This window comes from Periplaneta americana, chromosome 13 (assembly GCF_040183065.1).
Source record: "Periplaneta americana isolate PAMFEO1 chromosome 13, P.americana_PAMFEO1_priV1, whole genome shotgun sequence".
Classification (NCBI taxonomy): domain Eukaryota; kingdom Metazoa; phylum Arthropoda; class Insecta; order Blattodea; family Blattidae; genus Periplaneta; species Periplaneta americana.
In genome coordinates, this window is record NC_091129.1 from 96,273,194 (window position 1) to 96,297,721 (window position 24,528).

The 24,528-nt window shown below is 34.2% G+C and overlaps 1 protein-coding gene across 1 annotated transcript in view; it reads left to right on the forward strand.

Moving 5' to 3' along the window:
* Window positions 1–2,518: 2,518 nt before the first annotated feature.
* LOC138711648 (uncharacterized) overlaps window positions 2,519–24,528 on the forward strand; it is a 43,875-nt gene continuing 21,865 nt past the window's right edge. Inside the window, exons 1-6 of the mRNA XM_069842779.1 lie at window positions 2,519–2,764; window positions 7,842–7,900; window positions 9,099–9,240; window positions 11,033–11,194; window positions 13,059–13,206; window positions 22,564–22,760. Of these exons, the coding sequence (XP_069698880.1) occupies window positions 2,534–2,764; window positions 7,842–7,900; window positions 9,099–9,240; window positions 11,033–11,194; window positions 13,059–13,206; window positions 22,564–22,760 (939 nt within the window). The 5' untranslated portion in view covers window positions 2,519–2,533. The remainder of the gene's footprint in view (window positions 2,765–7,841; window positions 7,901–9,098; window positions 9,241–11,032; window positions 11,195–13,058; window positions 13,207–22,563; window positions 22,761–24,528) is intronic.

Sequence of the window (24,528 nt, forward strand, 5' to 3'; positions counted from 1 at the left end):
GAGATGGTATTTGGCGAGATGAGGCCGAGGATTCGCCATAGATTACTTTGCATTCAAATTACGGTTGGGGAAAACCTCGGAAAAACCCAACCAGGTAATCAGCCCAAGCGGGGATCGAACCCGCGCCCGAACGCAACTTCAGACCGGCAGGCAAGTGTCTTAACCGACTGAGCCACGCCGGTAGCTACACCCATATGATTTTTACAGATTATGAAATTGTCTTTTCAAAGTGATTCGCTCTAAATTGTCGGATATTTTAAAGAAGAAAAGCTATCGTCAGCATCTATTAAGTATAATAAGAAGTTTATATAGAAATACGAAAACTAGCATAGATAAAGGAAAATATGTGGGAAATTTAAAAGCAGAAATTAATGGAGGAGTTAGACAGGGATGTCCACTGTCACCTGTTCTTTTTAATATTTATTTAGACTACGCCATTCAAAAATGGCAGAATAATTTGAGAAGTAATTTTAATAGACAGGGAATAGAATTAAATACTATATTTTGCTTTTTGCGAATGATCGAATGATAATTGTCAACTCAGATGATAAATTACAACAAGCAGCACACCAAACGTGGTTTGTGACGAAAAAATTTAATTTAAATATATCTATTCAAAAATCAGTCCCGCGCCGTGGCGTCGCGGTTTAAGGCATCCTGCCTAGGACTCACGTTACGGAATGCGCGCTGGTTCGAGTCCTCGTGGGAGAAGAAATTTTCTCATGAAATTTCGGCCAGTGTATGGGACCGGTGCCCACCCAGCATCGTGATGCACTTGGGGAGCTACGATAGGTAGCGAAATCCGGTTGCGAATGCCAGCTACATATAACGGCTGGGAGGATCATCGTGCTAACCACACGATACCTCCATTATGGTTGGATGATCGTCCACCTCTGCTTCGGCATGTGGGCGTGAGGCCAGCAGCCGACTGGTCGGTCTAGGCCCTTCACGGGCTGTAGCGCCACGGATTATTATTATTATTCAAAAATCAAAGGGAATGGCATTTCAAAGTTCCCAGCATGGACGATAAAAAACTGTAATAAATTCCCAAATAATTTTATTTATTTATTTATTTATTTAACTAGCTAGCTAGTGAGCATAAATTAAATGTATAAAACAAAACTACCGTAAGAGCCAGGCTCGTGTACGTTAGAAAGTTCAGGATAACACAGAGGGTTTGGAATTGAACGGGTTACATCAGCTGCTTGTCTATGCGGATGACGTGAATATGTTAGGAAAAAATTCACAAACTGATACTCGGGAGGAAATTAAACACAGAATAAATATGGGAAATGGCCGTTATTATTGAGTTGAGAAGTTTTTGTCATCTAGTCTGATGTCAAAAAATTTTAAAGTTAGAATCTATAAAACAGTTATATTACCGGTTGCTCTGTATGGTTGTGAAACTTAGACTCTCACTTTGAGAGAGGAATAGAGAATAAGGGTGTTTGAGAATAAGGTTCTTAGGAAAATATTTGTGGCTAAGAAGACATACGTTTCTTTGGGGCAACGTCTGCTAATCAAACCATTGAAAACTCGTTTGCATTCTGAGTCTTGACATGCAAACACCTGATCAAAATACTGGGGTTTGTATACCTAAATAGATTTAACCCACTTCTTGGCGCAAGCAGCTGCGCATGAAGTATGGAAAAATTGAATTTCGTCCATTAATGTTGGGAAGACTAAACATGTTATATATGTTTAAAAACTAGAAGAATCGGGGTATAATATGAGAAAAAAGAACAAAATTTTCATTTTTTTAAGAAAAATTGCCGTTCTAGGAGTCGATGCATACCCTAAGGGAAGTGAATACTGTACTCCAACCACAAGAAAGTCTCCAGGGAATGAAACGAAGCGGGGTGATGCTGTGAATGAATGTTGATGTCATAAGATGTCATAAGGTCACACACGTGGGTACTCGTATCTCTATTGGCTATCTTTCAAAGCACAAACCATAACACTGATATAGACATTTTATACTAGGTACCCTAGTTACAAAATTATATCACTGTTAATCTCCTGGTCTTTTAATCCCTCCATACAGGAAATAACATATGCAGGAGAGCGCATGATTTTTAAACTGATGTTATAACTCTAATATCATTTATCTACTTCGCTCCAATAGATGACGCAATAGTAAGCACATTCCTTTCACGGTTTATCTAGTGGTTGTAGAACAGTATGTTACTTTTAAGATTATGCACAATCTGTGTTGGAAACAGAAAGTCCAGGTTTATTTTGTAGCTTTGGAGCAGATTAATGATATTACTCATGTACATCTATTATTATGATTCTAGAAACTGAAGTATAAACTGCATAATGTATGAAAAAATAGTGATTCATATACATGCATTGTTTCGCATGGTACATAATATTAAGATAAACGTAATGATAAGTACTCAAATCGTACTGATGTTGCTTAAATAGTAACCACATTTGCAATAGATAGTATGCTTCTAAATTAATTTACTAGCGGTGAGAACACTTCAGGTTTCTGGGATTCTCCATTATCTTGCTTCATTTTCCCACCGTCATGCGCTGTCATCGACAGAAGCGCTATAAGTATGCTGTAATTCAGAGACTTGAAATAGTCTTGAGAGCATCATCAGAGCAGCCCGTCAAGATGACAATTGATCTCTATTATTCACCTTCCGGCCCTCCTTCCAGGATGGTGCTACTCCTTGGCAAAGACCTTGGCTTGAATTTCAACTTGAAAAGAATCTCTGTTCGCGATAAAGAACATATGACGCCGGAGTTCCTCAAGGTAAGATAATAACATTATTACTCAACATCACGCAACGTGTAGGAATAGTATCCTCGGCAGAACTGGTTACAATGACGACAAAAAAATCCGTATTATAGCTGTACAATGCTGCAAGGTTTTTAAACGTAGAACTACTTGTGGGGCCGCACAGTCAGTGTTGCCAACACATTAATTGTATCCCCATCAGTCTAACATCTAGGAATCCGTCAGAATCCGTCAAAATCAAATAAAAATAATAAAACCCACTCAGTATATCTATATACAAATAAAAAGCAAATTTTAACACAGTTTACTTAATAATCATGATTAAAATAAAAATAAAATGGTACGGCACGGGGAGGGCTGTTAAAAGAAAAAGTAAAATCCCCCAAAAATTAAATAATTAAAAATGACAGCAGCCTAAAAAGTCAAAAGGTGATGTAAATCGTAATTTCCGCCAGAAAATCAAAGCCATTCTTTTCCCGTCCGCTACGTTGAAATTCCGTCAGTTTTGACGGAATTTCCGTCCAGTTGGCAACACTGTGCACAGTAACTTAAAGCCATGAGTACTGTAGATTATATACACGTTGAACCGTAAGCAATATCATTAATTTCTGGGGGTTATTCTTTGAGATATTTCAAACAAAAAAAGTATAATATAATTTTGCTCGTTTTTGCTTCCTTTTCGAGTTAAAAATTGTTTTATATGAAACATTTCATAGTCTGGTTTGGGAAAGCCATTAATTTAATTCCAGATATGCACAGCCAATTTAAGACAGCATTGTATTATGATAATAGATAACTGAAATAATTTTAGTTTTGTTCTTTAATTCTACAGAAATTTGATCCAAACAAATATAACATTATAACATTCCTTTTTAGAACAAAAAGTTTATTCAGATCAAATTTATGCACATTTTATTTATTTAACTAGCTAGCGAGTACAAATTAAATTTATAAAACAAAAATGTTTCTCGCCACAACCGTAAGAGCCAGGTTCGTGTACGGTGTGGTCTTAGCCAATAATAAAACATAAAATTTACAAGGACAGTTTACTAAATACAGTAAGTAATTTAGTTCAAACCAATAAATAACACACAAGAGCAAGAAAAAAAAAGAGAGAGAGGAGAAAAAGAGAGAAAAATACACATTTAATATAAACTGACAATCAGACAGAAACCAGTGATATTCAATAAAACATTAATACAGTCGACAGAAATAGAAGATAAAAAATACATTTGTTAATATTATATATAATGAATAATTTTATAAATTTCTTTTTTAAAAGCTTTAATTTTAAAATATTTCAAATTTGGAAAATGGTTTGTAATTTTAATATAAAGTCTTGGGCCGAAAGTAGCACCATGTTTAAGGATTTAAAGGATAAAACTAAAATTCTTCCTATAAATTTATTATAACAATACACTGTTCTCTTAAATCGACTGAGCATGGGGCCTATTGTGAATTATCAAAACATACTATGAACTATTTCATATAAAATAATTTTTATCTCGAAAAGGAAGCAAAAACTAAGAAAATTGTGAGGAACTTTTTTGTTTGAAATATCTCAAACTATAACCTCCAGAAATTAATTACATTACTTACGGTTCAGCCTATATTCATTGTGTTTCGTCTTTCTTTAAGTTTCTACAAGTATAGGTGAAATGAATTATACTGCGTGTTCAGTTCAATGTGTATCATAGCTCGCTGTATGCCGTCATGTGGCTAGCCGATGAGCCTAGAGAATTCAATCTTCCTACACTTCCGCAGAGGCGTGTTACCTATGTGCCAGAGAAGTTGCCTAGCAAGTACGGCGTTCATTCTGAAGAGTACTTACCGATACGTATGGTAACGGCAGTAGTGGCAGGAATGTGAACTGTTTGGAAACACGTACTGAGGCGAGTTTTTTTCTTTATGGGGAGAGGGTTAAGACGATTACTTAGGTACGTATTTGTTGACATTAACTTCGACGGTTAACATGGACACGGAGCATTTGATTTGTGTTGTGGAATGTTGCCGTTACCGATGATAATAAATACCCTGCGTACGATTTGCCCGCGCAAAATACAGTTCGAAAGAGGTTATGGTAGCACACAAGCCGTACAGACCGCCATCATTTGCTACGACGTTCAATTTATACCGTACACGTTTTCAAGTTCACATTGAACGCCTTGAATAAGAGGCAACTTATCTAACATAAGAGCTGAAACTCGCTTCAAATTGCTGACTCACAACAGTGACGTCATGACACACTTTGAAATGAACACCCAGTAGAACCGCGAATAATGGGCGATGACAGGAGAAGTATGAGATGAGGCGACTACATCTCAGTCCATTTAAATATCTCGCAAATCTATACAAGACCCGTTGAGAGTAGTTAGTTCTGTAGATGATAGGTTTTGCAGTACAAGTTTTCTCATGTAATTTAGAAATTGAATAATTTATCCGTTTTAACAGTAAAAACAAAACTATAGACAACAAATTCTGAATCACAGAAACATCTGAATATCCCTTCTTGCCAAACCCATTTATATTAACAGTATCTCTGTTTCCACTACACAATTAAGCGAATTTCCACTGTCGAGCGCGGCTTTCTACTGGGCCCTGTACTTTCGTTTTCGTTCGGCTTCCGGTATGTGTGGTCTTTTCTGAATTCTTATACTCTCTTAATGCATTTAGACGCTGGCGACAGAATTTTTGTTTACTGAATTAATTTGATATGTTTGAAATTGTCACTAGTATTAGGGCCTATCATAAAATGTGTCTCGTAATAATTCTCGTGAATTAACTCGCAAATAAATAGTTTTTACTTGCTGATAGCGCTGTCTTTAAGCTAAAGAACGAGATACTGCTCGCTTCCGTGTATCAAGTCACACTGAAGCAATCCCCTGAGTCACATCGCGGCACCGAGCTCGAGTCGCTAAAGACGGCCATTTTCGCAGTGTCCCTCTCACTCATCTAGTTGAATCGGATTTTATGTTATTAAGAAGCGACGAATGCCATTTATCCAACTGCAAATAAATGATTAATATAACTCTTATAGTTTCCGAGCAGTAAACGTTTCAAATTTGCACATTTTGGTACAACCGAAACACAACCGTACATACTCCCACCAACCACACTTGGAAAAAGACGTAGTTCTACGTCTAAAGTTTAGTTTTATAATATACGATGGTGTTGAACGGTTTTTGTCGAAAATTAGTCTCTTATGACTTCTTTCCGCGTTATATAGATAATTTTTCTGTTATAATTGATATGTATGCAGAAATCAATGTGATGTTTATTTACCTGTCATAGCCTAATCAGGAACACAAGCAGCATCTAATAATGGTTTTGTAGGATGCAGTACATCGATTACACAAGTAAACAATCACGTGAATGGAAAACTCACACACAGAATATACATAAACTCCTAAACTGAACTCTGTTATGTATTAAATCTTATCTTCTATTGGCGGAAGAAACGCACTTAAAATGCTATATTTTGCATATAACTTTCACTCTACAATGATTATGGATTAATATTCTGGACAACTTCACCTGAAGCCTAAAAGTGTAATTAATTCACAAAGGATAATGAGAAGTGCGCATAAAAGAACTTCACATTAAGATATATTCCGAAATATATAAATATTGCTTTTTCTTGCTGATACTAGGACACTTTTTCTCTGACGATGTTTTATATTAAAAACCAAGTTACATTTAGTTCTACTCAAACATTCAGAATTTTGTTACAAGACACAAGTCAGCTTTCCATAATTAGTCTCTATTAGCCTCAGAAAAGGACATGTATCGCTAATTATGGTCTTCAATACACCGCCTAATTTTTTCAAAGCTTTGAAGGGCAAAGAAAAAAAGGTTCAATGAAGAATTAATAAGATTTTTGTATATCTACGGTATACCTTCTTTCCAATTGATGAATTGTTTATGCTTGTAGTAGTAATAGTAGATGGATTTATTATGCAATATTATTCATACAGATGTACTATATTATCAGACTTTTCTCTTAAATACAAAGCACGGGTCATTTGACCGTACGTGCTGAGTTTATACTTGTAAATAATTGAATTAATCTGCTTACTATGTCTATATGCATGGCTATAAGTGATAATTTTGCTTCACCATAGCAGGGTGGGCCAAAGAAACGGGATATTTTTAAATAGTGAAATGAAACTTTAGATAATGTATTAAATTAACTTTTATTACATGAAAATATAGAATTATAGAATATAGTATACCATTTGGATGTAACCACTAATTACTGAAAATGACAACATTGAAATGCCCGCCACTAACGTGCATACAATCTTGTAATCGCTCTTTGAAGTTTCTCGTTAAGCTTTGGAACATTTCAACTGTTATGTTTGAAATTTCTTCACGATTTACTGTTTTCAGCTATTCAATGTTTCACGGCTTCTTTGCGTATAGGTCTACCTTAACTTTTAGATACCTCCATAGAAAGAAATCACTTGCACTTAATCGGGGGATCGTGCTGGCCAAGGAATGTCTCCATTTCTCGATATGACATAATTCCCAAACAAATTTCGCATTTCCATCATAGAAATGGCTACAGTATATGCTGTTACACAGTCTAACTGAAACCAAGTTGATATGTTGATACGAAAATTTATTCTTTTCAATTGACCCCTTAAAAAAATTGGAATCATCATATAACGAGGTACATTAACAGTTTGCGCACGACCACTGACACTTTTTTTCTTTACCTCGAGGTTTCTCCTTTATGATGAACATGTTTCTTCTAAATTGCGAACCCAGGTTTTAATCGTATGTGAAGAGGGCACAGGATCATGATGACGAAGTTGAAAATGGCAGTAAAGCTCCCTATGAGCAGCTTCTACTCATTGACCATTTAGATAATACGAGTAAGATTTTACAGCAAATCCTCGTTGCTCAACAGTCCAATGCTCCATGCTTAATAAATTGCAACAATCAGACTAAACAATGACAATGAATCTAAGCCTACTAAAATAATCCATGCACTACAAAACAACAAAATTAAAATCTCCTGTTTCTTTGGCCCGTCTTGTAGAATTCGTATTGTTTTCTATTGCTGAACTAAAATTTTACAACTTTTCAGATTAACCCTCAACACTGCATTCCAACAATCGTTGACAACGGATTCAGCCATTGGGAAAGGTACTGTAATCAACAGTCTCTTATCTTAAACCTTATGTAAGACCTTATATTTATATATTTAATATTTCTTAAATATAAATCTTTAACGAATGTCATTTATACTCATTTATACAGTAGTTCATATCTCCTAAGACTGAGATAGGCCTATGTATTTTAATCGTACACATTTACTGTATGGAACCATGATGTCTGATCTGATTTACTCAGAATAAAAACTGATGTGATATATAGATTCGCATATGCTATTATTTTTGTCACTTTTTGTATAAATACCTACGTTTGTAGTAATTACAGAATTGGTGAGCAATAAATACTATGAAAATTCTCGTATATAATAGATTTAATAACAAACATAATTAAATTGTATGAGCTAAGAATGGAAAATTTTGTCACGTATAATAAATAAAAAGGTCTGCCGACTTAGCTCTGTGGTAGAGAGTCTGCCTATAGTCTAGCCGGCCCGGGTTCGATAACGGCAGGGTTAGAGATTTTAGAGTAAAATTTCTATCTCGGAACTAGGAGAGATGGCGGTGCTCAACATCTAATCACTAAATTGTACACCAATATGCCTGGGTTAAATCTCAAATCTCTCCCCACTGCACTGTGCATGTAGAGAAAACATATGTAATTGTTAATAGTGATTCGTCCGTCGGACGGGGACGTTAGGCCTGGCAGCCCCATTGGTGCTATTCGACAGGAGTAGGCTACGTGCCGCTACCGAGTTACCCCTTCTCTCTTCCTCATATTGATAATTATCCTCATCCATCCCCTACACTACACTTCCTAATACACTCACCCTAGTACACGAAATAATTTCCCCAATGATAAACATCATGCATAGCTTAGTCCGCCGAAGTGGTGTGCAACTTGAAAAACAGGTCGCAGTCCTGCTATCTATCCGCAATATGCGGAACCCGAATCACGTAAGTGAAGTGGGTAGGCATTGAATACGCTTACATACATAAAAAAGCATCCCAATTTAAAGCAAAATCCCTTTCTACTCCTGACTATGCTTGAACAAGTAACTGTACATACTGTCTCTCTTGATTTTATTGATAATTAGGACGAACGTACAGATTGGTAATAACATTACATTAATAATAATAATAATAATAATAATAATAATAATAATAATGGGATTGTTATATTCATTACGCACTAAGTTACTGAAAATTGAAACTGTGATTCTGTATTTCAGTCGCGCCATCATCACATACCTCGCAAGCCAGTATGGAAAGGACGATTCATTGTATCCGAAGGATTTGAAGAAGCGCGCTATTGTGGACCAGAGGCTGTATTTCGATATAGCCACGTTCTTTCCCGGGATAAGGCAGTATTTCGTAAGTAACAACAAGAAAACTCTGGAATGTAATAGTTCGAACTTCCAAAAACATATTTCTTGAAATATAAAATATGAAATGCTACTCTGCGGGTGTCCTTGCAAACTGTCATTATTCATTTTCAATTTGTGGAGTTATCGATTGAATTTTAAAGTGAACTTATATTTTTATCACATTCTGATTTCACGCAAGATATAAATACATTTTGTAGAAAACGTTTTTATAAACTGTTTAACAGAATTAAAAAAAAAGATTAGTACACGATAATATTAACATACTGGGATTCTGCCAACATGGAACTCTTATTCGGGATACTAGACGCCATGCAATACGAGAACTTATTGCTAAAAGTCTTCCTTCCTTCTACGAGGTTCACCAAGAAGTCAACTGCCTTGCAAAAGATGGAAGTTCTCGGCGAGTTGACATCATTGCCATTGATAGAAGAAATGACAGAGCAATTATCATCGATCCCACCGTGCGCTTTGAAACTGCAGTTGAACAACCTGTAGCAGTACATGAAGAAAAGAAGACCATCTATGACCCTACAATTCAATACTATAGACAATCATATACAAGGACAGATTGAAGTATTTGGCCTATTGTTCGGAGCAAGTGGAACAATTCCATAATTCTCAGTTGAATGTTTTAAGTCTTTTGGAATTCCTTTAAATATTTTGAAAATTATTGCTATAGACGTAATGAAATATTCTGTTCAGATTTTACGGAATCACCTGTACACCTAAATTTCCTTATATTCTATTTGATTACTAATAATTATTCAATAAAAGCACTTTCCCAAGGGTAGCTTCCATTTGAAAATAAACATAGTAAATAGTGATAACGCAAATGTTTATTTTATTTTATTTGTTTAGTATGCTGTGTCTTTTGGCAACCCTAACTAAAGGGCAGCTACCCTTGTGGGATTTATATATATATATATATATATATATATATATATATATATATATATATATATATATATATATACACACACACATATACCTTAGTTTTATTCGTCTTTCACTTAAATACAGTTTATTCATACTGTAAGTGCAGAAGCCACATTTTTTGTTTACCTTTCACATACATGCTCTTGTCTGTTTATTTCATTGAGTGCTATTTCTAACTTACTCCTACATAATTATTATTTAGACTTAAACTTTCTGGCATCCCAGTTCCAAAGGAAAAGGAATATTGACGTTTGTGGATAAGTTACTTGTCTTGTAGATCCTTAAGAAATTCCTGTCTGCTGTGCTAGACAGCTAAAGATTTTTTAGGGCTATATTAAAATACAGTTCCTATTTCATCAAGTTTTTATTCTGTGAGCACATGACGTCTTCGTTTTCTTTTCCGGTTGGTCACAGAACTTATTTCATTAGAGTTATTGAAAGAAATAATAGAATCAAATCATTTCGCGAAAATAGTTAGCAGTTATAAAATATGTATTAGTATGCTGTTGAAATACATAGTCACAATGAATCAGTCTAAGTTACTAAAACTGAATTTCATATTTTCAGTGGCAAATTTAGGCTAATATGTGTGGATGTATTCCATAAAAAGAAAATACAAACTGATGATTTTTGTGTATAACTATAATAAAATAAGAGTAATGATACTTTCTCTCTAAATTGACACTTTTCAATTGAGTAAACCCTTAAAATTTTGGAAATTTTAAATCGGTGACTTACACTGACTCACATCTGTGCAGCTCAATAAGTGAATGACAAACATTTTTATTCTCCACTTGATATCCAGATTTTGTTAAAGTAATTAGATTGAATTTAAATTGCAGAAAATACAAATTGATGGAGGTAAACCTGACGCAGAAGATATTACGAAATTCGAGAATGTGTACGAAGTATTAGACAAAATCCTCGAAGGTCAAGAATGGGTTGCAGGAAGCAACATCACCGTAGCTGATTATTCAATCGTAGTGAGTGTATCGTGTACGGAGGTAAGTGCCAACCAACACGTGTATTTAGATTGTTTACATTAATTTTCTTCTTCAAGCAAATTATAAATTAAATTCAAATTAAATGTTAATCTGCATTATAGAAACTTTTGAAAACATTTTACAAACATTTGTATATGCCTATGTACGATTTCATTGGTATTATAGCAAAAACACTTTTTAATTTAACCCATTTGCATCCAAATATAATTGTTCTGTTTCGGCTAAACAGATCATTAAACATTTTGATTATAGAATTTTTAGGACTTATTCTGCTTAAGGTGAATTTAGGGAACTCCCCACTTCTCCAGCAGAAGTAGATTGGTGTAATCTGCACTCTGCAACGTTAATAAACAATCAGTTTCTTCTTAGTCACTGAGCAGCCAATTTATTTCCTCTTCCTTATGTCTCAGCATTATTCTATTTTCATCTGGGGGTTTAAATGTAGACGTTAGTACATGACCCTCTTTAGAGAAGTACGAGGTACTTCCAGTTCACGTGATACACTCCTGATAAATTTCTGCAGGATACGAACGAAGGTAACTTTCACTTCTTCTTCTCGCTCTTCGGAAATACGTCGAACTCCGTGTTGTTTCTTCACATTGGCTGTAGCTATAGAACATCCGACAAGGAAAACTCAGTGCACAGAAACCAGCGGGAGTGACTGTCTCGCGCAAATGACGTATGCTCCCGTTCCCACGCTCTCACGCCTACATTAGAAGGGTAAAAGGGGTATAGCATGCGCGTTGTATCCCCCATGCAAAGAAAAATATTCCATATACATATTTAGTAGCACAGCGTGCCTGAAACAATATTCCTTCTTTACATTATGTACACACATGACATAATTTCTACGTAATATGCATCTCCATATGCTGATAGGCTTTTATGATTACCAGTAAATCTTGAAGTTTTGCATTCAACTTCGTGTGATTGGAAGACTTGAATATTCTGCCATGTTAAAAACTTCTTACTAAACCGCACAACTCCGCTGCAAACGTTAGCACGTAATGAAACTGCTTCTCTACTGTGAATATTGCTGTAATGTAGTTTCGAAAGTCACCCATCCACAGTTATGGACATACTGTGAGCTGTTTATTTGAACGAGTATAGTACACACAGCAGACAACTAGTGAGATGATCTATATGAGTGGCTGCACACAACTTGAAATCTATGTTTTGTTACGAATATATATATATATATATATATATATATATATATATATATATATATATATATATATACTGGGTGTGTTCATTTCAAAGTGTGTCATGACGTCACTGTTGTGAGTCAGCGATTTGAAGCGAGTTTCAGCTTTTATGAGAACGTGTACGGTATAACTTGAACGTAGCAACAGATGGCGGTCTGTAAAGTCTGTGTGCTCTCATAACCTGTGTTTTGCGCGGGCAAGTCGTACGCAGGGTATTTGTTATCATTAGTTGCGTACGGTAACTTTCCGCAATACAAATCAAATGCTCTGTGTCCATGTTGACCGTCGAAGTTAATATCAGCAAATACGTAAGTAATCGTCTCAACCTTCTCCCCATATTCCGACAGTAAGAAAAAAATTCACCTCAGTACGTGTTTCCAAACAGTTCACATTCCTGCCACTACCGTACGTATCGGTAAGTACGCTTCAGAATGAACGTCGTATTTACTAGGCAACTTCTCTGGCACATAGGTAATACGCCTCTGCGGAAGTGTAGGAAGATGAATTCTCTAGGCTCATCAACTAGCCACATGACGGCATACAGCGAGCCATGACACACTTTGAACTGAACACGCAGTATATATATATATATATATATATATATATATACATATACAAATATTTCTATATGGCATTAATAAAAGTGTTCATCTTAGGCGATGGGCTACGACATCAGTAAATACCACAACGTCGCCAGATGGTTTTCGAAGGCGAAGAAGACAATGGTCGGATTCAGCGAAATAGAAGGGAAAGGAAACGAAGAAATGAAGAAAATGATAGAAGCTCGCATTGCGGAACGGAAGTGAACACACTAACAAATTCAAACTTCCACAAAAGTGTAATATTTATGTTTTTAATGTAAACTACTGTATGTACTTTTAATAATCAAAATAGATTCATAAACATACTTACTAAGCCTCTTAGTGTTTTTTTCAGTTGGTTATATAACGACGCTGTATCAACTACTAGGTTATTTAGCGTCGATGAAATTGGTGATAGCGAGATGGTATTTGGCGAGATGAGGCCGAGGTAATCTGCCCAAGCGGGAGATAAAAATTCACTGCAAATTTCCAATTTGATAATAACAAATGCAACTGATATAAATGTACGCACGATATCTCTCTGATTTCAAATTATACGAAATTTCGTTTTATTTCAGCATTATACTTCCCTTTAATGAAAGTAGGTACTCAAAACGATTCCCTTTCAGGATAAAAAGTACAAACTTTCTTTCAGAAAATGCGTGTTAGAATGCAGAATTTTATGAAAAAGCATAAATAATATCATTACTTTCTGTCATTGTGTTTCTTCTATTATACAGCCATTTCTCCTGAAGGATATATTTATTTATTCGCTTATTTATTTATTGACTTATTCTTTTATTTAAATATTTGTTTATTTAATTATTTATTTATTTACTATGACCCACAACGAAATTATACAGGTTATATGCTCATTAAAGCACTTTCACATAAATATAATTGAACATTTATATAATTTATATAATTTATTATTATTATTATTATTATTATTATTATTATTATTATTATTATTATTATTATTATTATTATTATTATTATTGATCATTTACATGAGGACTGTTATAAAATATGAATATGCAAATCATTAACAATATAAATAAAACAAATTAAAAAATTAAAGAAAGAGTCGACTTATAATGAATCAGTATAGACAAAAAGAATCAGAAATTTAGGAAAATAAAACGATTTGCTACGACATAGGCTACGAGTATATATTATAAATTTGGCTTCAGAATAACTTTCGTGTACAAAGTTTTGATAGCGATATTTTGTTAAGTATAGGCCTATACATTAGAAACCTGCAATAAACTCTATTCTAACTTTACTTTATTCAATTTACGCTACATGTATGGCGATTGCACCATTAAACATTTTTTCCTTGCTGAAAATACAAGGTGATTATAGGCCTAATTAAACTGACGGTGTTCAGAGTGGCACAGCAGGGACCGTAATGATCGTAGGAGTATGAAACCTCATAGATATGCTAATTAAGTAATGTGCTCGTAAATTATGCCAAAAATAATTAGTTAAACTTCTTGCCACCAGGTGAAAATATGGCGCTGTAAGCAGTCAGAACCACTGCTCTGGTCAGAACCATAGTCCGTCAGAACGTGGTATGGGCACATGAAAAAGGTAGGAAAAATGACTAATGGCATAATTCGCGAGCGCATTGCTTAATTAGCATATCTACGAGGTTTCACACTCCTACGATCATTACAGTCCGTGTTGTGTCACGCTGAACACCGTCAGTTTAATTTATAACCATCTGATATGTTTTTTTCTTATTAATATTCTTTCTCTATAAGCTACACTTATGAGCTCCTTATGTATTCTTTAAACTAGTAAAAACAACTAGTCGATATAAGAAACAGTCTAGGATATATTTAAGGTTATAATTTTAAGTTTCTCGCGGTAGGTTATTTGGCAAAATGAACCCACGAGTGATAACTGATAATACTATTTCATGAATTGAATATTCATGAAACAGTAATAGTAAAAATGACATAATTTTTATTCAGTTTCATTCACTTGCATATCATCAGTGCCATAGAATGGAATCTGAAATATGAAAACTAAGAGAGAGCGTCAATTTCCCTATTCTAGCAATGATAACCATGCGAGCGCTTTGGTCCAGGCACCGAACTTTGCGCTACTCTGTCTACACAGAGCTCTACCTATAGCCAGAATCTGGAGAGACAGATAAAAAGCCGTTGCCTATTTATCCTTACAAGACTGGTAAATCAGATTCTACAATATATGCACATCGAAATTTGATCCTACATGTTGTAAATCTCCGCACGGGTCGACGATACATTTATTTATAGTATTCAACATTACTATACCCTAGAGTGGCGTTCAAAGATACCTGACCCCCACTAATCGATAGGCCTACAGTCGAGCCGTTCTTATTTCCGGCAGCAAATCACACGACAGCTTCTGGTCAGCTGACACGCTGCTTCACTGGCAGTGGTTGTCGTCAAGGTTACGCAGACGACATACAGCTTCCCGCTCACGGTGGATGTTACTGCGTTGTCAAGTCTACCCTTGTACTCTTAACGAAGTTTTAGCACATGTCTAATCTTAAACATCGAACGAAAAATTATTTCCTACGATAAATAATTAGTAATATATGAATATATAATATTATATATTATTGTTATTGTTGATCCTAGCATCCCAGGACACAGAAGACTTACCATGTTGTGCTATAATTGGTTTTTCCGACCATTTGAAGTAACGATTTTCGTAAATACAGAAACAATATTAGAAATTACTAAAATGGGTGAAAGCTGTAAAATATAATAAATAAACATTTTTTATGTGAATGAATAACTAAAACCACACAACCTGTAAATTAAGTAAAATATGTTAGTATTAAAAATGTTGTCATGATAAGTCATTGCTACATAAAAAAAATTACACGAAGAACCTTGCCTAACGGTATTGTTCAATTCAGAGGTGCTACGCCTAGATCGCTACAATCATTGTTAGTACCTGCCGCCGACATAGTTCTCAGTTTATTTTCTTCTTTGCCGGATTGTCCGTACTTCTCTGTCGTTATTTGAGAAACCGTGAACTTGTTCACATCACACGCATCAGCTGTTCTTTGCACCACTTGCATTAAAGGCAATAAACTACTCTTATTTTACGTTCATTTTCGAAATAATCTCTAACGCTAAGAATCATTTCTCTGCTTTGCGAATTGATGGTCTTCCGACACTCCTCCGCGGCATTGTGATGCTGAAAACTCAGCGATAACACAGCACTAACAACAATACCGACTGATTGTTCGACAACCAGCTATTAGAACTGCGTCCGTTCACTATTGGCTTGACAGAGATTTAGCAACACCGCTATTGCCTACCTTCTTCGCGCCAAAAGTCGAGAAGGCGTGGCCACGCCGGAAATAAGAACGGCTCGACTGTAGTAATTGATAATTTGTTCGTGTAGGCTACATAAGTTAATTGTACGAATAGGTGGCGCGGATAAGTTCGTGTTGCCAATAGTAGGCCTATTTAAAGTAAATGTGCTAAAACAAACTTGAAAAAAACGCTGCTGGTAAGACTTGATCCACTTTTTACTGTCCTTTTTATATTAGGACTGCATGGCATGGCAGGCATGTCAGAAATCAGACACTGAAAGTGCAGTGTATGTGCGCGGAAGGCCGGTCTGTGCAGATTGCGTCATTCACGTGTTGCTCTTACCAGTTCTTAGCCAGAGGGATGTACAAGAATCTATTCTGCGCTTCTAGTGTTCAATTAAATTGACATTTGGACATTATAAACATACTTAGCAGAAGGAAAAAACACAATTATTGTCAGTGTCTATATTTGGCAATTATAACACAAGAAACAATAGACTTACTCAGTTACAATTTACGAAGCAGTCGTTTGTAAAGAATCATTTATTTACATGATTTGTATACAGTATTTGAAGAAAATATGAATATTGCAGTAATTTCGAAACAACAGAAAACGAACACAGTATTTCATTTTACGTAGTAGGTACTGATTATTTCAAAGTAATACTCTTTCATTGTTCCTCAAGCATTATTGGGACCATTGGTGCACAAATGTTACAGAAAATATTTTACTCCCAATTACATGCAATAGGACATTGTGAGGCTCTTACACTGGAATCATTTCCTTGCTGTATATTAATATAAATTCACATCATTATTATTAATAAATTGGATAAATTAAGCTTGAATTTAAATTTATATATAGTTTATTTGGGAAACGTTGAGAGAAAGTATCAGCAAGTTGGGAGCATTACTGAAATGAGTTAAAAGAGTAGTTCACAAGCTCTGAAGCGAGGACATTTTCTTTACGTCAGGTTTAAAGATTTATTAACGTAAGTATATTAAGATAATATAATAACGTGAGCTGGAAAATTCGCCATTATATATTTTTCCAGAAAATTTTCCGCCTTCCAAATAGTTGCTTTCTTCCTTCTCTTACAACCTCAAGACCCTCACATGTATTCTCCACTCAATATTCTCATCACTTATCAGCTTATCAAATAGAAGTTGTAAGTCATCTAAACATTGATGGCTGTGTTAGTACAGACTCCAAAACAACATCATTGTCATGTTTGTCTTGCCGTGAGAGTACTAATTAAGAAATAAAAGCTGGCGAATATCATATTTTGAGAACTTTACTAATCTGATTTAAATTATCACATCACTATTAGGTCCACATGATATGATGAATGCCTTTCATTTTAAAATAATTACTGTTGGCTGAGGAAAACATCATAACAGTTACGTTTTATGATTCGTGATTTCTCTTCTTCGTTATATCTGTGGACTCCTCACTTTATTTTTCATAACGCATTCACAATCACAGCTCAATGAGCACACCTGTACTGATCTGTGTTACTGAAACCAAAGCTGATCTGCTACTGCAGGTAATGTACAGCCCTGTCGCGTTCCCTTCCAAGCCGATTCACTCCCTCCAGGTAGGGGAATAGGAACTGCACATTGCACAGAGACAAGTGCACAATGTGCGTGACTGCACAATGTGCAGGGTTTTGACATGCCTGGCATATGGCGTCGACAAGACGCTCTGCCTCGTATATGCTCATAATGCGCCCTTGGGTTATTCCGCTAGTATAACTAGAATCCATAACGACAGATAGAGTAATGAAGAAGTATACGGCACATTCCACTTTTTGAAACACCCCTTACCTTTTTATACCCATCCCAAATCTTTACGTTAGTAGTTGTCTTGTGAGACATATGTATACAATGTATTATATTCAAAAGGAAAGCTATGTAGATAATGAATGAATGATTAAATAAACAAATAAATTATTAAATAAAGCAAGGAATTTCATGTTATTGGTTACACTCTATTATTTGATGTAAGTTATTTAAATATTTGACAGATGCAGAAAGTAGGAAAGATTGGATAATGCTGGGTTCCAGTTCCAGTGAAAAACCTGCCCTTGGGAAGAAAATTGTGAATGAATGAATGAATGAATGAATGAATGAATGAATGAATGAATGAATTTTCTTTATTACTTTCATTTTTTTCCTTCGGAGGAGAGTCCACAGACAAGCACCGCAGCCTTAGGCTTATTTTGCAACCTCCTTATGTTGAATGATTGTTGAAGTCCATTAGGATCGCTCTTGAAGCACATGATTCATTGCATGGTGTCATCGCATCTATTCAGCCACAGCTTTCAGATCGTACTGGAGACCTTATCCTACGCCTGCCTGTGATGTTATTTTGCGGCCTCTTTAGATAGATGACATCTGTTCGCAATTCATGTGCCTGAATCTGCTGCATCCTCAACCAGAAGAACATTCCGCCTAGATTCCACGACTTACCAAGGCGCCATCTATCAAAGGTAGCAACCGCAGTCCGCTTATTAAAGCCCCTGCGGCATCGCTGGATATGTGCAGCTCCCGCAGACAGATGCCGCCTATAGGTAGATAACGAAAACACATCCTCCATGTCCTCTTGCTCGATCAGTAAACTATTGAGATGATTAATGGAATGATACTAATGAAGGAGACATGAGCCCGAGGTCCAACACCGGAAGTTACCCAGCAATTCTGCTTCGAGTGTAGAGGGAAAACCTCAGAAAAATGCCGAACAAGGTGACCAGAATTTAAACCCGAACTCGCTCCTTCCACGGTCAAGAAGGCTAACCGTTACTCCACAGCGGTGGCTGTAATAGGTAAAACTACTGTATTCAACTACAGTGTGGTTGGGCGAGAGAGAGGTTGCTCGCCTTAGCGCTGCCAGATTGAATAATAATAATATATTATTATTATTATTATTATTATTATTATTATTATTATTATTATTATTATTATTATTATTATTATTATTATAAGAAACTTAATGCGCTGCTTTACAAAAGATTAAAAATATATAATTTATAAATAATTCACTCTCGGAAAAGCCAAAGTTTGTACTCAAGAGTGTTTTATAAAATGAAATGAGATTCATTATAACATAAAAATGCAGGCAATATTCTTAAGAATCTAATTTTCTGCTGGAGAAAAGTTTGTAAATATAGCCTAGTTTCTACACTTCCTTTTTAAAACCAAAACTATTCATTAAGTTCAGTGAGGATAATATTATTAATAAAAGAGCTGTGAAATAAATAAATAAATAAATAAATAAATAAATAAATAAATAAATAAATAAATAAATAAATAAATAAATAAATAAATAAATAAATAAATAAATAAATAAATAAATAAATAAATACATACATAAATGAACAAATGAACGAATAAACGAATAAATAAATAAATAAATAAGTAAATAAATAAATAAATAAGTACGTAAATAAATAAATAAATAAATAAATAAATAAATAAATAAATAAATAAATAAATAAATAAATAAGTAAATAACTAAGTAAGTAAATAAGTAAATAAGTAAAAAAGTATGTAACTAGGTAAGTAACTAGGTAACTCTAAGTAAATAAATAAATAAAATAAATAAATAAACAAATGAACGAATAAACGAATAAATAAATAAACGAATAAATAAATAAATAAATAAATAAGTAAATAACTATGTAAGTAAATAAGTAAGTAAATAAATAAGTAAATAAATAAATAAATAAACAAATAAACGAATAAATAAATAAACGAATAAATAAATAAATAAGTAAATAACTAAGTAAGTAAATAAATAAGTAAATAAATAACTAAATAAATAAGTAAATAAGTAAAAAAGTATGTAACTAGTAAGTAAGTAAATAAATAAATAAAATAAATAGATAAATAAATGAACAAATGAACGAATAAACGAATAAATAAATAAACGAATAAATAAATAAATAAATAAGTAAATAACTAAGTAAGTAAATGAATAAGTAAATAAATAAACAAATAAACAAATGAACGAATAAACGAATAAATAAATAAACAAATAATAAATAAGTAAATAACTAAGTAAGTAAATAACTAAGTAAGTAAATAAATAAATAAATAACTAAATAAATAAATAAGTAAATAATTAGAAAAGTATGTAACTAGGTAAGTAAGTAAATAAAAAAATAAAATAAATAAATAAATAAATAAATTAAGTAGATAAATAAGTTAGTATAGCAATATTCCAGATCAAGTTTGGAAACTGAGCAATATTATACAAAATCATAATCACTGATATATCTGAGTATCACTTCATCTGAAAGCCACCTGTAGGCCTATTAACAGTAGGGGAGACTGTTGTACCTTTAGCATAGTGTACCTTTGAACATTTTTTGTTTTTTAATTTTTGCTGCTGCCTAGATGACTCAAAATGAAGTAGATTGTAGGGAAAGCCGCTAAGTAGCTCTGGTCGTAGTTTCAGTTTGATTTATTGCAAAGTGTGAGTTCCGTGGACAAAAGAAGTTTTTTAGTACCAAAAGTAAATATTTCGTTCATTGATGTATGTTTTCTAAAACAAAACCAGATTGCATTTGTTAATATCTTTCAAGTACGGTGTGTTCCCTATCATCTGGTGAGTAATAACATATTTTAATTTCCATGATTTATTTGACTCTCTTAGTTTTCGGAGCCATGTTTGTTTAAACGTGCACCCTCTTGTACCTTTGAACACAAAACATTTTGTACCATGGAACATGTTCCAAATTACACGATACTATCGGTTTTTGTTTTTCTTTTATTTTAAGGTCATGTCACGAAGTAAGTCTGGAATTAAAGAGGTCCCCAATTGATCCGGATGTCTTGAAGAAAGCTGTTGAAGCAGTTATTGCTTCTCCAGGAAATAAAATATAAATCAGAGAAGCCTGCTCTGGTTTATGATTACAAATACATTTTAAATATGATTGTCAGTTTTTACAGCTATATTCCCTGCAATATTCCATGTGTTCCAACTTACAAGAGTGTATGTTCCAAGGTACATGATCCTGTTGTACCTTTGAACACATTACATATCCCTTCATTTTATTTTTTCCATCCTTAATAGATCTGTAGAACAGGAAAATACATACAGGAAGTTGTAAAGGAATCTTCAATAATTATTTCAAGCATTTTTTCATTTAAAAAATTTCATCTCCCAAAGTTAAAAAAAATAAAGTATGAAAAGTGTTTAAAGGTACAACACTCTCCCCTAAGTCTGTTTTCACTACATACTGAAGACAGTTTATACTGTCACGCGAGAAATTCTACAGGGCATGTAGGCCTACTCTTGAATGAAAAATTTACCTGGAGTAAAATAATAAATCCGATTTCTTAAATGCGCTTCTATAGTTAGACTAGTGAAATTTTTGCCCAATTCGTGAAAGACCATAATATGTTTAAAGCCCTGTCAATATTACAACATTTAAATAACTTTTCACACAATTAAAAGTTTCCAGCGCTGAAATGAAAGAAGATGCGTGGAACGGGACATGTTTCAGTTTAGCACTAGCACTTGTTTCAGATTCAGAGTGCTGTGTCATGTTGTAAGAAAAGAAACTAATATCATTTCAACGCCATTCTTGTTATACGTGAATGACTTTTAAAAGAACAAATTACTTATATAACATCCTGATATAGGTATTAGATGGTGCTTGCTGTTTGCTTGAAGAGAAAAGACTGTGCTTAACATTAATTCTCTATAAATTTATTGACAATGAAAATTAAATATTTAGTTTACAAACATAAAATAGAATTAGAAATGATTATAATAAAGAAATACCTATTGGAATTTGTGAAAATAAATCACACAAAATTACTTACACGGTACAATTTTAAGGGAAGTGAAATATGCTAATTTTAAGATTATGGTACAATTTGTGAAATCTAGAAGGTCCAAATTTATTTTCTTACTTTGGAGTAGTATAATGATATCACTCACGTATATCTACTGATTATGATTCTAGAAAATAAAGTATAAACTGCAGCATCATTGACAACGTTTAAAAAATTGTGCGTCATCTTCGTGCATTGTTTAAGATAGTAATCATGTAACATTAAGATAAACGTAATGACATAATCTCAAATCGTACTGGTATTGCTTAAACAGTAACTCCATTTGCAGTAGATAGCATGCTTCTAGATTCATTTACTAGCGATGACAGCACTTCAGGTTTCTTGGATTTTTTCTTATCTTGCTTCATTTTGCCACTGTCATGCATTGTCATCAACAGAAACGCTTTAAATAAGCTGTAATTCAGGGACTTGAGACAGTAGTAGGAACATCATCAGAGCAGCTCTTCAAGATGACAATTGATCTCTATTACGCACCTGCAAGCCCTCCTTGCAGGATAGTGATGCTCCTTGGCAAAGACCTTGGCTTGAATTTCAATTTGAAAAGCATCTCTGTTCGGGATAAAGAAAATATGACACCGGAGTTCCTCAAGGTAAGATATTATTATATTACTCCACATCAGGCAAAGTGTAGGAATAGTATGCTCTACAGCACAGGTGCCGAACTGAGGCTTCCGGCAGAGCCGCTAGTGTTGTAGTTGCTGTCAAAAAACAAGCAAGTGGATTAAATTATTTAGTTGGAAATTAAATGTATATTATATATGTAGGCCAATATTTTTATTTAAACTATGTAATACATTCATTTGCTCTCGAATAATTTTGTAATAAGTTGCGTGTAATTTTCCATGACTGAACTGAACTTACGCTTTATCAATGCAGTAACTAGGTTCCAGTTCACTAAACCTTGGGCTATACCATTACTTTATAGTGCTCAAAATCCCTTGCATAAATATTAAGAAGTAACATCTGTCAGTCGCCCTGGCTGGCAAGTTGGTATAGCGCTGGCCTTCTATGCCCAAGGTTGCGGGTTCGATCCCGGGCCAGGTCGATGGCATTTAAGTGTGCTTAAATGCGACAGGCTCATGTCAGTAGATTGACTGGCATGTAAAAGAACTCCTGCGGTACAAAATTCCGGCACATCCGGCGACGCTGATATAACCTCTGCAGTTGCGAGCGTCGTTAAATAAAACATAATATTAAAAAAAACATCTGTCATCTATCCAACTGCAATAGTACATTATGCAACGAGCCTATAATGATAGTAATTAAGAAGCGAGTAATGGATGTTTATGAAACGAGCGCAAGCGAGTTTCATAATTTTCATACGAGCTACTTAATTACCATTATAGGCGAGTTTCATACGACTTTTTATGCTCGATCATATTTCTAACTTGAAATTATTTATTTTAATTGTATCTAACTGACCTTGAGCAATACCTCGTAAATTGTGAGATGTGTGCAGACGCGAAAGTATTGATTTTTTCCGAGGAACAGATGTCCACATTGACCTTGATAGCCTAACTTATAAGAACTTACAGAGCGAACTAAATATTAACTTTGATATAACATTGAAATTAAATTAGACATTGAAAAACGAGATGACAAATTGAATTTATTTGAATATTATCTACAATTAACGCTAATTATTATAGTAACAGTACATAACCTTCTGCGACAGTATTGGATTTCCAGCCTCCGTGACTTTTCGTTAATTCTCTTTCGATTGCATATCCGAGAATAATCGATACTTGCGATTTTATAACTTTACAAAGCTGACTTGTCATTGGCTGCACACCTGTAAGCTAACTTGTCATTGGCTGAACACCTGTACTTTAATGAGTAGGTGTACTTTAATGACATGCATTAAAGGACTGCTACCAGGTGTATAATTACCACATTTCGGCCTGGTCGAGCATAAATAAATTATTAACATAGCTCTTACAGTTTCCGTGCAGAAAGCGTTTCAAATTGTGCAAATACTTAGGACTTAGATCGAATACCTCCTCCAGTCAGACTTGGGGAATGACGTAGTTCTATGTCAAAAGTTCAGTTTTGTCATATACGATGGTCTTGGACCTTTTTTTGTCGAGAATTAGTCTCTGATGGTTTCAATCCATTTTATTTACATTTTTTATGTTATATTTGACATGTATACACATAACAACGTGATGCCAATGTAAACTAAAATGTAATTAATTGAGAAAGGATAATGAAAGGTGTGCACAAGAGGATTTCACATTAAGATATGTTCCGAAATATAGAAATTTTTACTTTTTTGTGAATATGAGCACAGCTTTCTCTGATGATGTTTTATTTAAAAAACCAAGATACATTTAGTAGTACTATTAAAAATATTCATAA